Source organism: Oryx dammah, unplaced genomic scaffold (assembly GCF_014754425.2).
Source record: "Oryx dammah isolate SB20612 unplaced genomic scaffold, SCBI_Odam_1.1 HiC_scaffold_11, whole genome shotgun sequence".
Taxonomy (NCBI): domain Eukaryota; kingdom Metazoa; phylum Chordata; class Mammalia; order Artiodactyla; family Bovidae; genus Oryx; species Oryx dammah.
Genome location: NW_024070195.1, coordinates 24,079,723 through 24,094,419, shown reverse-complemented (window position 1 = coordinate 24,094,419; position 14,697 = coordinate 24,079,723). Strand labels below are relative to the sequence as shown.

The window sequence follows — 14,697 nt, the reverse complement described above, 5'->3', positions numbered from 1 at the left end:
GGAGAGAGACTGAGTCCTTCCCTATTAACCCTCTCATCCCAATGCCCTGGGCACCAGCGCTCCTGGGTGGGTCTGGGTGCCTGTGTGTATATAGCAGGCACACAGACACATCTGCCCAGCAGGGCCCCACATGGCTCAGCAAATGGCTCAGACCCGTGTCTCCTCTGTTGATCCCACAAAACAAGATACTAAGAAACCTGTCTCTTACCTTGTGTTCAGGCATGTTCAGTCGCTTCAGTCATGTCCAACTCTGACACGAGGTCTGTAGCCCACCAGGCTCCTCTGTCTATGGAATTTTCCCGGGAAGAATACCGGAGTGGGTTGCCATTTCCTCCTGCAGGGGATCTTCCTGACCCAGCCTCCTGAACAGGCAGGTGGATTCTTTACCACTGAGCCACCTGGGAAACCTCTTATACTAACTCCCACAAAAACTGAACTACACTAGCTTTTTGCATGCTCTAACAAAAATTCTGTCATTTAGGAAATCAGACACATTCTCACCATCCTTCAGGGGAAACTGACCTCAGTGTCCCTTGTTCCTCTCTGATCAACAAGGTAAAGCTCTGGCCCCACTTTGGCTTTACCTCTGCCCCTAGAGGTGCCCGAACTCACATGTCTCATGAAACAAAAGACATCCAGAAAACATCAGAAGTACTTTTATTTTTATTTATTTTTTTTTAGAAGTACTTTTATTTGTCAGTTTCAACCCAACATGTAGGAAGAAAAACTCTGTCCAACTTTGACAGCTTACCCAGTGACCCCTCCTTCCTAACCCAGACATAATGGCAGCACCTTGCTGCATGAAAGACAGCAGCCACGGCCTTGGCAAGGTTTCTGGCTCCACTTCTGTGAAAGGGCAGAGAAGCACAGCCCAAACCCCTCCATGGGACGCAGCCCAGGTAAACAGTGGCAGTCACATCTGACCCTCGGCAAAGCAGCAAGCCCAGCACTCTTCCTGGCTCCCGAGCCTTTCCAAGGTGACCCTGCCTCAGCCAGGGCGGGCAGCCCTCTTGGGCCCCTCAATCCCCACCCTGGGGAGGTGTGCAATGATGAACAGAGTCCTCAGGTCTCTGGCAGGCGAAGGAGGGTTCCAGAAGTGGTGGAGACACTGCAAGAGAAAGACAAGGCTGGAGCCGGGTTCCTGTGTTCCAGAGAACTCAGACCTTGGCTGGATATTCTCCCAGGTTCCAGAAGACAGAAGAGGGGCTGGGCTTTGCTAATGAGGGAAGCACAAGGAGGGACGAATCCAACCTGAGGTCATTGCTCTGTCATCTTCCAGAGGCTGGGGCGCAAGACTCACCAGTCCACCAGCTGGGCCCCAATGAGGTCGTGTACGTGGTAGGCGAGGCCGAGCCGCACCGAGGCAGGTGCCCGCCGGCCCAGGAGCTCTGAAAGGAGTAGCTCCCGGTACTTGGCCTTCCGGACCATGCTGAGGACAGCCTGGCGCCCTGGGGGAGAGGTGGCATGGGAGAGGGTAAAGATGAATAAGGCCTGGAGGCCTGAGGAGGCACCTAAAAGTGTTCTTGAGGGGCTACGGGCCTGAGCTACAGGGAGTGTACCTTTAACAAAATATTTGATGAACCTCCCAGCTCCAGGCACTGCGAGCCACCAACTTCCAGCATCTCGGACAGTGAGCACCCCGGCTTTGACCAGCTGCCTAAGAGAGTGGAGATGAAGTGTTGACTCTGAGAGCTCTCTCTCCTCCCCGCCCGCTAACGTTGGACACTAAGTCTCCAGAGGCCTGGGCACCTAGGCCAAGGGACTGGATGACAGAGTCCAGCCTGGGGCAGTTCTCTGCTCAGACCATGCCGCTCAGTGCCCCATGACCTTCCCTGCCATTCTCCCACCTGACTGCCCTCTGTCCACTCTCTCTTTTCCTGTTACCTGGTGGCTCAGACAGTAAAGAATCTACCTGCAGTGCAGGAGACTCAGGTTCAGTCCTTGGGTCGGGAAGATCCCCTGGAGAAGGGAATGGCTTATTCTTGCCTGGAAAACTCCATGGATAGAGGAGCCTGGCAGGCTACAGTCCATGGCGTTGCAAAGAGTCAGACATGACTGTTATTATTGCATGTCCACTAAAACTGATCCTCCTCTCTGAAGCCCCCTTGACCACTCTCAGTCCCACCACCAGGGGAGACACAGAGGCCTTTCTCTGGAGCTCCTGCCATTACCTACACACACCTCACCACTGCTGTTCATTGTTTAGTTGCTAGGCCATGTCCAACTCCATGGCAACCTCACAGACTGCAGCTGGCCAGGCTCCTCTGTCCATGGAATTCTCCAGGCAAGAATACTAGAGTGGGTTGCCATTTCCTTCTCCAGGGGATCTTCCCAACTTAGGGACTGAATGTGCGTCTCCTGCATTGGCAGGCAATTCTTTACCACTGAGCCACGAGGGAAGCCCCATACCTCACCGTAGCTCTTGTCAAATCCTACTGAAGTTTATCTAATGCGTTCAGGGATATCATGGGGTTACAAAGTAGAGATACTGAGTCAGACCCACCCTCCTGAAACGATGCTTTGCTTTAGCCCTTGCCTAGCTGTTGTTCTTTTGAACGTGAATGCTGATTCCCACCGGGCATTTACGGTTCCTGCCAGGCCTCTACATTTGATTAGCCACCCATATCTCCTGAGTTTTAGTCCAGGGCTGTTTCGAAGGCCTCAGGTAAGACAGGCCTCTCCTCCTGGGGAAGAAGCACAGACTTAGGTCATTTTATTTAAAAAAAAAAAGAGTCTGCCTTTTTAACAGGTTCCCCAAAAGAAAGAGAACAAGGCCGGACGGGACTGGAGGGAGGAGGGGAGGGGCCAGATGCCTGATTCTGTTGGTTCCCCCAGGTCTCACGTGATCTCTGGGTCCCTGAAGCCAAAGGTCTGTGTCATTTGGTCTTGCTGGAAGCTAAGGTCACCACAGGCTGGAAGCACGGAAGCCAGAAACTTCTGTACTGCGGCAGCATATGGGCGGCCATCACAAGCCTTGAGGACCTGGAACCAGAGATGAAAGACGTGGTCTGGCCCCACCTTCACCCTCTACCGACCTCTGTCCCCAGGATCACATTTCTCTTCCTATGTCTTGCCTGCTGCTCAGGGCCTTCTATCTCTCATACTTCTCCCCCTCTTCTTTCTCTCCCTCATATTATATTTTATCAGAGCCCTGTGCCCTGTCTGTGAGATGTGAGGTGGGGGTGTCTCTTTTCTTTTTATTCCCACTCCCTAGTCTCCCTGCACCCCCTGCCCTGGCCCCCATGACCCACACACAGTCAAACTCACTCTGGTCCTGTAGTCCTCGGTGAACATGATTCCTTGGGCGTCCAAGTCGAAGCCTAGCTGGACAATCCTGATCTCCCCCTGCTCTTGCAGTGCCTTCTGCCTCCATAGACATGAGAGTGAAAAGGATATCAGGGGAAGAGGCTCTGCTATACCCTGGACACGCTGGGCAGGGACATTCTGTGTCCAAGTATTGGGGAGTTCTTCTTTAAGTAAAGGAAAAACTATGGGGAATTAGGGGGATCACCAAAGTCTTTTTCAATTAGTCTCTCACCCACCCACCTCATGAGTTATCTGTTAAACAGCTGTCAACACAGGGGGCTTCCCTGGTGGTCCAGTGGCTAAGACTCCATGCTCCCAGTGCAAGGGACCCCAGTTCAATCCCTGATTGGGGACCTAGATCCCACATGCCACAACTAAGAGTTTGCATATAGCAAGTTAAGAATCCTGCATCCTGCAACTAAGACTCAACATACCCAAATAAATAATAAATATTTTTAAATGTCTGCTGAATAAAAAAAAATACATTAAAAAAATCATGACATATTTTCTAAGACCAATCATAGGCAGACACTAAGATAAAGCAGTGATTAATGGGCTCTGCCCTCAAGGAATTAACAGTTGAGATTTTGGGTGGGGAAGGTGGAGAGGAATATGGGATAAAATGTTTCAAACAAAAATAAACCAGAACTTCTGTTTCCAGGAATATAGCAAGACCAACTCACTCGCTGAAAATCAGGTAAAATGCTGCATAAAATGTTATTTTAAAAGCTGTTTAAGCATTAAAGCGCTTATAAGATAATAAGAAATTACCAGACTAATATAGGAAAACAAAATTCAAAAGAAACAGACAACTTTCTTATCCATTCATCTGCTGATGGACATCTAGGTTGTTTCCATGTCCTGGCTATTATAAACAGTGCTGCGATGAACATTGGGGTACATGTGTCTCTTTCAATTCTGGTTTCCTCAGTGTGTATGCCCAGCAGTGGGATTGCTGGGTCATAAGGCAGTTCTATTTGCAATTTTTTAAGGAATCTCCACACTGTTCTCCATAGTGGCTGTACTAGTTTGCATTCCCACCAACAGTGTAGGAGGGTTCCCTTCTCTCCACACCCTCTCCAGCATTTATTGCTTGCAGATTTTTGGATCGCAGACATTCTGACTGGTGTGAAGTGGTACCTCATTGTGGTTTTGATTTGCATTTCTCTAATAATGAGTGATGTTGAGCATCTTTTCATGTGTTTGTTAGCCATCCGTATGTCTTCTTTGGAGAAATGTCTATTTAGTTCTTTGGCCCATTTTTTGATTGGGTCGTTTATTTTTCTGGAATTGAGCTGCGGGAATTGCTTGTATATTTTTGAGATTAGTTGTTTGTCAGTTGCTTCATTTGCTATTATTTTCTCCCATTCGGAAGGCTGTCTTTTCACTTTGCTTATATTTTCCTTTGTTGTGCAGAAGCTCTTAATTTTAATTAGGTCCCATTTGTTTATTTGGGATAGATGTCCATCAGCAGATGAATGGATAAGAAAGCTGTGGTACATATACACAATGGAGTATTACTCAGCCATTAAAAAGAATACATTTGAATCAGTTCTGATGAGATGGATGAAACTGGAGTCGATTATACAGAGTGAAGTAAGCCAGAAAGAAAAACACCAATACAGTATACTGACACATATATATGGAATTTAGAAAGATGGCAATGACGACCCTGTATGCAGGTCAGCAAAAAAGACACAGATGTGTATAGTGGACTTTTGGACTCAGAGGGAGAGGGAAAGGGTGAGATGATTTGGGAGAATGGCATTGAAACATGTATAATATCATGTAAGAATCGAATTGCCAGTCTATGTCCAATGCAGGATACGGCACGCTTGGGGCTGGTACACGGGGATGACCCAGAGAGATGTTGTGGGGAGGGGGGTGGGAGGGGGGTTCATGTTTGGGAACGCATGTACACCCGTGGTGGATTCATGTTAATGTATGGCAAAACCAATATAGAATTGTAAAGTAAAATAAAAAAATTAATTAATTAATTAATTTTTTAAAAAAAGATTTGATTCCATCAGGGAACATAAAATACTTTAAAAATTGAAAAAAAAAAAATAGAAACAGACAATAGAAACAAACCTAAAAAGATATGTTACAGTAAACATCAAAAATAGACTATTTTTAAGTATGCTTATAATGCTGAAATAAATAAAAGCTAGAATGGAAAATTTCAGCAGGAAATTATAAAAACTGACATAATGGATTTGAAAGACATTCATGTATTAATAGAAATTCCAGAACTCAAAAATTAAGCAGGTGCAGTTAAGAAATCAACGGATGGATTCAGTAGATTCAGTTCAGTTCAGTCGCTCAGTCGTGTTCGACTCTTTGAGACCCCATGGACTGCATGCAGCACGCCAGGCCTCCATGTCCATCACCACTGAAGCACAAGCTGGAATCAAGATTGCTGGGAGAAATATCAGTAACCTCAGATATGCAGATGATACCACCCTTATGGCAGAAAGTGAAGAACTCTTGATGAAAATGAAAGAGGAGAGTGAAAAAGTTGCACTTAAAGTGCAACATTCAGAAAACTAAGATCATGGCATCTGGTCCCATCACTTCATGGCAAATAGATGGGGAAACAGTGGCAGACTTTATTTTGGGGGCCTCCAAAATCACTGCAGATGGTGACTGCAGCCATGAAACTGAAAGACGCTTACTCCCTGGAAGGAAAGTTATGACCAACCTAGATAGCATATTCAAAAGCAGAGCCATTACTTTGCCTACAAAGGTTCATCTAGTCAAGGCTATGGTTTTTCCAGTAGTCACATATGGATGTCAGAGTTGGACTGTAAAGAAAGCTGAGCACCGAAAAATTGATGCTTTTGAACTGTGGTGTTGGAGAAGACTCTTGAGAGTCCCTTGGACTGCAAGGAGATCCAACCAGTCCATCCTAAAGGAGATCAGTCCTGGGTATTCATTGGAAGGATTGATGTTGAAGCTGAAACTCCAATACTTTGGCCACCTGATGCAAAGAGCTGACTCATTTGAAAAGACCCTGATGCTGGGAAAGACTGAGGGCAGGAAGAGAAGGGGACAACAGGGAATGAGATGGTTGGATGGCATCACTGACTCAATGGACATGAGTTTGAGTAAACTCTGGGAGTCAGTACATTACGGCACAGCTAAAAAGCTACTAATCTACAAGACAGATAAAAAAAATAATAACCAGAACATAATAAAGACAATCAAAAAGATTAAAAATGAGGACAAGAGGCTAAGAGACAAAGGATTCAGACAGAAGGCCCAATATGTGTTTAATTGGAGTCCCAGAAGAAAAGAGATAATAAGCTGTGGAAAGTCTCTGAAGAGACAATAACAGCCACAATCACAAAAGCACATTAATCTAACTCACATAAACTCATAGAACAGACAAAATAGCAATCGGTGAGGAAATAAAAGATTTCAATAATAACTTTAGTTACTAAGAAATTAGTAACTGAATAATACATGTTTTTTTCAAATATACCTACATAGAATATTTCGTAAAACTGACTATATAGCACAAAGCATGTCTCAATAAGCTTCCAAATGACTGAAATCATATTGTATATGATCTCTGACCATAATAATATCATTTATGCCAGAAATCATTATCAAGGTAACTAGAAAATGTTTAGGAAGTAGACATACATTTCTAATCAACCCAGTAAGTCAAAGAAAAAAAAATCACAAAGGAAAATAGAAGATTATTTTGAAATAAATGATAATGGAAATATATACCCAAACTTGACAGATGGTTGACCAAGGGCTTCCCTGGTGGCTTAGATGGGAAAGCGTCTGCCTGCAGTGCAGGAGACCCGGGTTCGATCCCTGGGTTGGGAAGATCCCCTGGAGAAGGCAATGGCACCCCACTCCAGTACACTTGCCTGGGAAATCCCATGGACAGAGGAGCCTGGTGAGCTGCAGTCCATGGGGTCGCTAAGAGTCGGACATGACTGAGAAACTGCACTTTCACTTTGACAGATGATATATATAGGGGGAGACTACAGCCTGACATGCCTCTATTAGAAAAGAATAGAGGATGAAAATCAATGGAGGAAAAAAAGTAAAATAAGCATAGCAGTAGAGAGGAAACATGAATGAAATGGAAAACATGCATGCAAGAAAGAGCAACAAAGCTAAAAGTTAATTCTTTGAAAGACTACTAAAATTGATAAACCTTAGTGAGACTGACCAAGACAGAAAGGCGGAAAGAGAAACCTAGAAAAAGCACAGATAACCAATATAAAGAACAACAACAACAAAAAAAGGATCATCACTATAGATTCTACAGAAAATAAAGTGAAATTACAAACTTTGTCAATAAATATGAAATTTTAGATGAAATTGACAAATTCTTAATACAATTTCTTTCACTAGAATGGACAAAGTGGGATATATTCACAAAATAGAAATCTATGAAAATGAATTTTAAACCGTGTGTGTGCCTATGTGTGTGCGCACACACGCGCAAGCATTCTCAGTCACTCAGTCATGTCCAACTCTTCAGAACCCCGTGGACTGTAGCCCACCAGGCTCCTCTGTCCATGGAATTTTCCAGGCAAGAATACTGGAGTAGGTTGCCATTTCCTACTCCAGTAGATCTTCCCAATCCAGGGATCCAACCAGTGTCTCTTGGGTCTCCTGCATTGGCAGGAGATTCCTTACCACTGGGCCACCTGGGAAGCCCCCATGAATCTCAAAAATAATCATTTAACGAAACAAGATGTAAGTAAATTCATATGGTACGATTTTATTTACATCAAGTTGAAAAGTAGGTAACTAAGCTATGTTGTTTATGGATAAACACATAGATGGTATAAAGGAAACTAAGGGAACAATTATCAAACCAGTCAGGTATGTTGCTGCCCAGGGACATAAGGCATTTTGGCTGTATGTGGGCTGTTGGCTATGTTCTGCAGTCGACTTGGGTGATGGTTAAGTGGTGTATTTGCTTTATAACCAATCTTTAAATTACAAGTGTTTATATTTTCTTTTGTGCAATTTTTAAAGTTTTTCTAAAATTTAGGCTAACACCAGTAGGTTAAAAACAACAAATACTCTATAAGGAGTGGTTCTGACTTGCTTCCTTAAGAGACTGGAGCTAGTCTCCATCTTCCTTTTCTTCCCTTTTTTCTTCCTAACAGGTTGCCAATTGCAAAATCCAATTGACTATTATTTTACTTGACCACATCACAGACCCCTGTCTTGAATCATAGGTTTTAACACTGCCAACTATTACACCCTCTTGAAAATTGCTACTTTCTCAATATACCTCTTCCTGGGTTCCTCTCAACTCTGTCAATTCTTTTAACAGCTTTTTCACAGACACCTCCTTCTCCTCCCCCACCCCCACCATATCAGTGGATCTCAATTTTTTTTTTGGCCATACCTCGAGTTATGCAGGATCTTAGTTATCCGACCAGGGATGTAACCTGTGCTCCCCACCACAGCAGTGGAAATGTCTTAACCACTGGACTCCCAGGAAGTCCTTGAACTTCAAATTTTAGCACACATTATGAATCACCTGAAGTAGCTTTAAAATGTAGATTTCCAGTTCCTACTCCAAGAAAGCTTAATTCATTCTCACTGAGAGATTCGCAGAACCTGTAGTTTTGAATAAGCAGTCCAGGTAATCTAGTGGAACTCAGGACATACTTTGAGAAACATGGCCTTAAATGTTGGTATCTCCTAGCACTAGGGATTTGGCTCTATTATCTGTCACTGCAAACCTGGAGTCCTTAACCTTTGGCCTCAGGGGATCTGTGAAACAACCCCCTTCCTCCTCAAATTGTACATACACTATATATACATATATACATATATAGTAGCATATATGCATTTTTTTCTGGAGAGCCATGGCTTTCATTATCTTCTAAAGTTTGTAAAAAGGTTAAAAACCACTCCTCTCCTCCCTCTTACTACCAATTTCACCCACATCCACAGACTGAACCACTACTCACATCTCGATGGCTTCCCGTGCTGTATCAGTGGCCCAGAATTTTCTCCAAACCCTCATCCAACTGTCTGCTGCACATTTGCCTCCGGATGCTCCACAAACACCTCCAACTCAACTCGTACAAAATAAACACATCATCTGCCGCCAACCACTCAGTGTTCTCCTACTCTATTCACCCCACCAACCACTCAGTCGTCCAGAAAATCCGAGAGCTATCCTGAAGTCCTTCCTCTTTCCCGCTCCACATCCCTCATCCATCCTCTCCCTCCTTACTACACTGCCCTAATTTAGGCCTTCACCAGTTCTCAGCTGCAGTATCTTCCTAATTGATCTCACTGCCTCCAATCCGTGCAACACACCACTCCCTGTCTTGTTTTAACATTCTCTACCAGCTCATTGCCTTCTTTATAAAATGGAAACCACGCTGGTGTACAAGGCCTGCCCTAATCTGACGTCTGCCTGCATTCCCATCTCGAACCACGCCCGGTGACTCAGTTTCCCCAAAAGCTTCGCTCTTCCACAATCATTTGCAATGCTATTCCCTGAGGGTCTGTAGCATTCTCCTCGGCACCGCAGTGCCTGGCACAATGCCCGGCCCAGAAAGACCCAGCGTTTGCTGAATGGCTGAACAGCTGGTGGACTGAGTGAGTTATGGGGAGAACCTCAGAAGTGCCCGCGAAACACGAAAGTGCCTTCCCGTTGGTCGCTCTGACGCTCCTCACCAGCTGCCGGTCAGCCACGGTTCGGTCCGGTACGAGGCTGTACACCTGGCTCCTCAGCGCGATGGGGGGTAGCGCATCCTCAAACAAGACTCGCGGGAACAGCCGCACTATCTCTGCGACTGCCTCTCGCGCAGATCCTGGGCGGAGACACCGAGTCACTGCGACGTGAACTGAGGCGGGGAAGCGGGGGTACCACACTGGGGCGCTGTTGTCTCAACATACAGGGTTACCAGAGGCGAGGCTGCTGCCAGCTGGGGTCTTAAGCCTCGCCCCGGGGTTGCCATGGTTACCTGACTCGCAACGCAAAGGATCTGCCTCTACATCCCCTAGTTCCCGCCGCCTCTTCAACCCAAAGGTCTCCGGGACCAGGCGATGCCTCTTCCGGCTCATATCCCAGGATCTGTTCGCGGCGGGGAAGAGGTAGAAAGCTGTTGAGGGAAGAGACCACGAAAATGGTCTTCCGGCACAGAGCAGTGACGTACGGGCTCCCTGGGCGTCCCTCCTCGGAAACCAATCAGCCCCATCTTCGTAGGCTGAAGTGCTGACGACAGAGGCACCGACTTGTCATCCCTGCGCCCCTCGCTGGGAGGGGCGGTGCCAATGCCAACACCAGCGCCATCCTCATTGGCCGAGGCCCCACGTCCGCTGCTGATTGGCTTCCTCTGAGAGCGCTCACGTCCGGGGACGCCTGGGCGATGCGGAGGGGCGCGGGTGGCCACGCTGGGATCTCCCTCCCGGTGTAAAGCGCACAGCCCCCTCCCGCCACCTAGGAGTTAGGCCGCCTCTGTCGCTGAATGATTGCGTCATCGAGAGCGGAGAAAACTGCCCTCGCATTCCTTTGACATATGATGTACTTGCCATGACGTCATAGCCCTGAGAAGGTGGAAGTCGAGGTTGGCAGGATTTGAGGTAACCAGATCCTTGACCTGAGCCCAAGCATCCTTCCTAACCACTCTGGGTTTGGAGCTACTGGGGTTGGGGGTATATAGGTCAAGGGAAAAGGTAGCATGCGCACCTGGTGGGGTTGTTTGAGGACACGGAGCTTGCATGTTTCAAGACCAGACTCGCTTAGTCCTGACTCGAAGTCCCTCTTCTCCAGCCCTTCTTTTTAAAAAGGGAATTTTCCTTGTCCCCTCGCAGGACCTCATGGAGTCCAGAGGGACCAAGAGAGAAGCTGGAGAGATAGAGGTCGCTGAGCCTCGGAACAAGCTCCCCCGCCCAGCACCCTCCCTGCCCACAGACCCTGCCCTCTACTCTGGGCCCTTTCCTTTCTACCGGCGCCCTTCCGAATTGGGCTGCTTCTCCCTGGATGCACAGCGCCAGTACCATGGAGATGCTCGCGCTTTGCGGTACTACAGCCCACCTCCCACCAATGGTCAAAGCCCCAACTTTGACCTCAGAGACGGATACCCTGATCGATACCAGCCGCGGGACGAAGAGGTCCAAGAGAGGTTGGACCACCTGCTACGCTGGCTTCTGGCGCACCGAGGCCAGCTAGAGGGGTGAGCAAACCATAGCACACAGTAGCCCTAGAGACCTGCACTCACCCTCTAAAATTGGGAGAGCCAAAGCTGGAGTAAGTCCTTACCTATTCTTTGGAGAAGCCGTCTGCACTAATGCAGGTGTCAGACCTTCAGCCCCTAACTCCTCCTCCTCAGGGGTCCAGGCTGGCTGGCAGGGGCCATAGTGACGTGGCGGGGACACCTGACAAAACTGCTGACAACACCATATGAGCGGCAGGAAGGCTGGCAGCTGGCAGCCTCCCGCTTCCAAGGGACGCTCTACTTGAGTGAGGTAGAGACGCCAGCTGCTCGGGTTCAGAGGCTCACCCGGCCACCGCTGCTCCGGGAGCTTATGTACATGGGGTACAAATTTGAGCAGTACATGTGTGCAGGTGAGAGTTGCCCTGATTCTGCCCCCTCCCCTACCCCCAGAGATTGAGAGCCCCCAGCCCTTGCTGCTGTTTCTCTCCTTGTGCAGACAAACCCGGAGTCTCCCCAGATCCCTCTGGGGAGGTTAACACCAACGTGGCCTTCTGCTCTGTGCTACGCAGCCGCCTGGGAAATCACCCTCTTCTCTTTTCCGGGGAGGTGGACTGCACAGACCCCCAGGCCCCATCCACACAGCCCCCCACCTGCTATGTGGAGCTCAAGACCTCCAAGGAGATGCACAGCCCTGGCCAATGGAAGAGCTTCTACAGGTTCAGGACAGGGGTGGACAGGATGAGAACCTTGGATGAAAAGCTTGGAAAAGAGACTTGGGGAAGGAGGAGGCTGGAGGGTGGAGGAGGGGTCCCACTGACCCCCTTGCCTTTCCTGACAGACACAAGCTCCTGAAATGGTGGGCCCAGTCATTCCTGCCAGGCGTCCCAAATGTTGTCGCTGGCTTCCGTAACCCGGAGGGTTTTGTCTGTTCCCTGAAGACCTTTCCTACCATGGATATGTTTGAATATGTCAGGGTAAGGCAATGAGTTCCCACCTGCATCCCCCTGCACCAACACCACAGGTCCATTGTCCAGGGACCTGCAGCCCACCTTCCCCTTCTCCCACCCTCACCACTGGCCTTCTGCCTCCTCCTGGGCTTTCTCCAGAACGACCGTGACGGCTGGAACCCCTCCGTGTGCATGAACTTCTGCGCCGCCTTCCTTAGTTTCGCCCAGAACACAGTGGTTGAGGATGACCCCAGGTGAGGCATTCAGCTCTGCCCCCCGCCTCTGGGGCCCAGAAACTTGGCCTCCAGCCCTCATTTCAGGACTCTTATCTGCCCCCCAGGCTCGTCTACCTCTTCTCCTGGGAGCCTGGCGGCCCTGTCACAGTGTCTGAACACCGAGATGCACCCCATGCCTTCCTGCCTCCATGGTACGTGGAAGCTGTGACCCAGGACCTCCCGTCACCGCCCAAGACACCCTCCCCCAAGGACTGATGTTTCACAGGGGCTGGTCCTATTTTTGTGTGCACAGATAAAGGCGTATTTCCAGGTGGCTCTCCCTGCTGTGTCTTTTGAGCTGAGTCATCCCTGCCCAACACCTCAGGTTCACACAGGGGGTTTGCAGTTTTATTGTTACATTGTAGACAGGGGCCGGTCACTGGGTGTAGAGACTGGCAGCAAAGACGATATCCCTCCGTAACAGGGTGGCTGCCGTTTCCATCTTGGCACCTAGCACAGGTTCGCCCACCAGGCGGGCCGCCCCCCGAAGCGAGCGACACATCTCGGCCAGGCGTTGGATGCAGCGGACCACCAGGCCTTCAGGAGTCCCTGAGAGCCCTGCCAACTCAGAGAAGGGCTGTGGGGGCAGCGAGGTGGGGAATGAATACGGTGGCCCGGGACAGCCTCTCCCCAGCTGGCTGTCCACAAAGGCCCCAAACCCCAGCTACTCACCATGCCCCGGGCCCACTCGTACACAACCTCAACCAGGCCAAAATTCAGCTCCCCGACAAATTCCTCCACGGTCTGGTTCAAACCACAGGCCGCCTGGACCTCACCAATCCGCTTGGCCACAGTCCGGACCCGTTCCACCCCCTGCAGATGGAGAAGAAAAGTTCTAAGCCCTGCCTTCCTGCTCCAGGAAGGAGGCCGGGATGAAAGGAGAAACCATTCCAGCTCTTAGGGACACTCAGAGGGCACCTGGGGAACATGTAGGGACGTACTGGGAATGCCATGGCCAAGGAAGGGAGGGATCCTGGCCGTCATCCCCATACCTGTTTGAGGGTGCTGGGGAGCTGATCGCCAGGGTCCCCAGGGCTCTGGCAGACCAGGCCGGAGAGCAGGGCAGCGATCTCCTCAGGCCGCAGGGTGCTCAGTGCGTTGTCGAACATGAGCTCGGTGAGGAGCAGCTCGTGGCTGCTCATGGCACAAGCCACCCGCCCGGCCAGCTTCACTGTGCCCGCCTCGTCCACGTACCCGAGGGTTCGGAGCACCTGCCAAGGATGGCGGGTGTTGGGAGCCAGCAGACGGCTTCCCCGCCAGCCCCCCAGCCCAGCCCTGCCCCCCACCTCTACTCGCTGGTGGTACTCGGGGAGCAGCAGCAGCGACTGGTCCGACAGCAGGAAGCGCAGCCGCTCCATCTCCTTCTGGATCTGCATCCGCTCCCGCAGCTTCAGGTACTGCGAGGAGCCAAGGGCAAGGGCTCATGAGCCTCCTCCCTGAGCTCAGGGGAGCTGAGGACCAGGGCTGGGACGCAGGCGGCCAGTCTGCAGGGGATGAGAGGGAAAGCCGTCCCTCCCAACTGGGAAGCTCACATCCAGGGACCGACCTGGGCAGGGAAACGGGGACTGTGCACACACTGAGCCCCCCGGATCAGCTCCTCCAGCTTCCGGGCCCGGAGGCCCCCCTCGACCACAGACACATCCTTGAGTTGCAGGTCATTGACAGGGTCCAGGGTGGGGGGTCCTGTGGGGTGCGCCTGAGCCAGTCGTAGCAGTTCCTGGACAGCAGTGGTCACGGCCGCAGAGGGCGGATCCTTCCTGAGGATGGAGCTGGGATTAGACCTGGGGCAGGGGCTTCTCTCCCTGTGGAAACCCCCTAGGACCAAGGGAGCCTCCCTGACCAGACCTCCCCACCAGCCCCACATGGCCCCTCCCCAGCATCTCTGACTTGAATTTTGGTTGCTGCCGCTTGCTGAAGTCCTCCAAGATCTTGTCCCCATTCAGCCGGAGCACCTTGGTGGTGATGGCGGCCACGTCTCCTGGCTGGAGCTTGGCCACAGTGTGGTCA

General features: G+C 49.8%; 3 protein-coding genes across 9 annotated transcripts in view; 1 reads left to right on the top strand and 2 right to left on the bottom strand.

The window, feature by feature from the left end:
• Positions 1-639: 639 nt before the first annotated feature.
• On the bottom strand, positions 640-10,521 carry STK19 (serine/threonine kinase 19). Of its 5 annotated transcripts, none has more exons than XM_040250345.1 (8): positions 10,275-10,521; positions 9,985-10,121; positions 3,268-3,363; positions 2,843-2,982; positions 1,560-1,657; positions 1,301-1,448; positions 688-1,108; positions 640-654 (listed from the first exon to the last, which is right to left on the bottom strand). In XM_040250345.1, the coding sequence occupies exons 1-7, from the start codon at positions 10,372-10,374 to the stop codon at positions 1,063-1,065; spliced, it is 765 nt and encodes a 254-aa protein (XP_040106279.1). In that variant the 5' UTR covers positions 10,375-10,521; the 3' UTR covers positions 640-654; positions 688-1,062. The 5 variants fall into 5 exon arrangements, 4 of the variants coding, with proteins under 4 accessions (XP_040106279.1, XP_040106276.1, XP_040106277.1 ...); XM_040250342.1 differs by having other exon boundaries at positions 9,925-10,154; positions 10,275-10,494; XM_040250343.1 differs by having other exon boundaries at positions 9,925-10,121; positions 10,275-10,490.
• Positions 10,522-10,616: 95 nt separating this feature from the next.
• On the top strand, positions 10,617-12,964 carry DXO (decapping exoribonuclease). 3 transcript variants are annotated; one of them, XM_040250336.1, is made up of 7 exons: positions 10,617-10,893; positions 11,125-11,486; positions 11,643-11,878; positions 11,965-12,184; positions 12,307-12,442; positions 12,575-12,669; positions 12,756-12,964. In XM_040250336.1, the coding sequence occupies exons 2-7, from the start codon at positions 11,131-11,133 to the stop codon at positions 12,904-12,906; spliced, it is 1,194 nt and encodes a 397-aa protein (XP_040106270.1). In that variant the 5' UTR covers positions 10,617-10,893; positions 11,125-11,130; the 3' UTR covers positions 12,907-12,964. The 3 variants fall into 3 exon arrangements, with proteins under 3 accessions (XP_040106270.1, XP_040106272.1, XP_040106271.1); XM_040250338.1 differs by having other exon boundaries at positions 12,736-12,964; XM_040250337.1 differs by having other exon boundaries at positions 10,651-10,893; positions 11,084-11,486.
• A 52-nt stretch (positions 12,965-13,016) lies between these two features.
• Positions 13,017-14,697, bottom strand: part of SKIV2L (Ski2 like RNA helicase) — a 10,095-nt gene continuing 8,414 nt past the window's right edge. Inside the window, exons 24-29 of the mRNA XM_040250330.1 lie at positions 14,578-14,668; positions 14,237-14,447; positions 13,977-14,087; positions 13,683-13,901; positions 13,363-13,503; positions 13,017-13,267 (exon numbers count right to left, since the gene is read on the bottom strand). Of these exons, the coding sequence (XP_040106264.1) occupies positions 13,067-13,267; positions 13,363-13,503; positions 13,683-13,901; positions 13,977-14,087; positions 14,237-14,447; positions 14,578-14,668 (974 nt within the window). The 3' untranslated portion in view covers positions 13,017-13,066. The remainder of the gene's footprint in view (positions 13,268-13,362; positions 13,504-13,682; positions 13,902-13,976; positions 14,088-14,236; positions 14,448-14,577; positions 14,669-14,697) is intronic.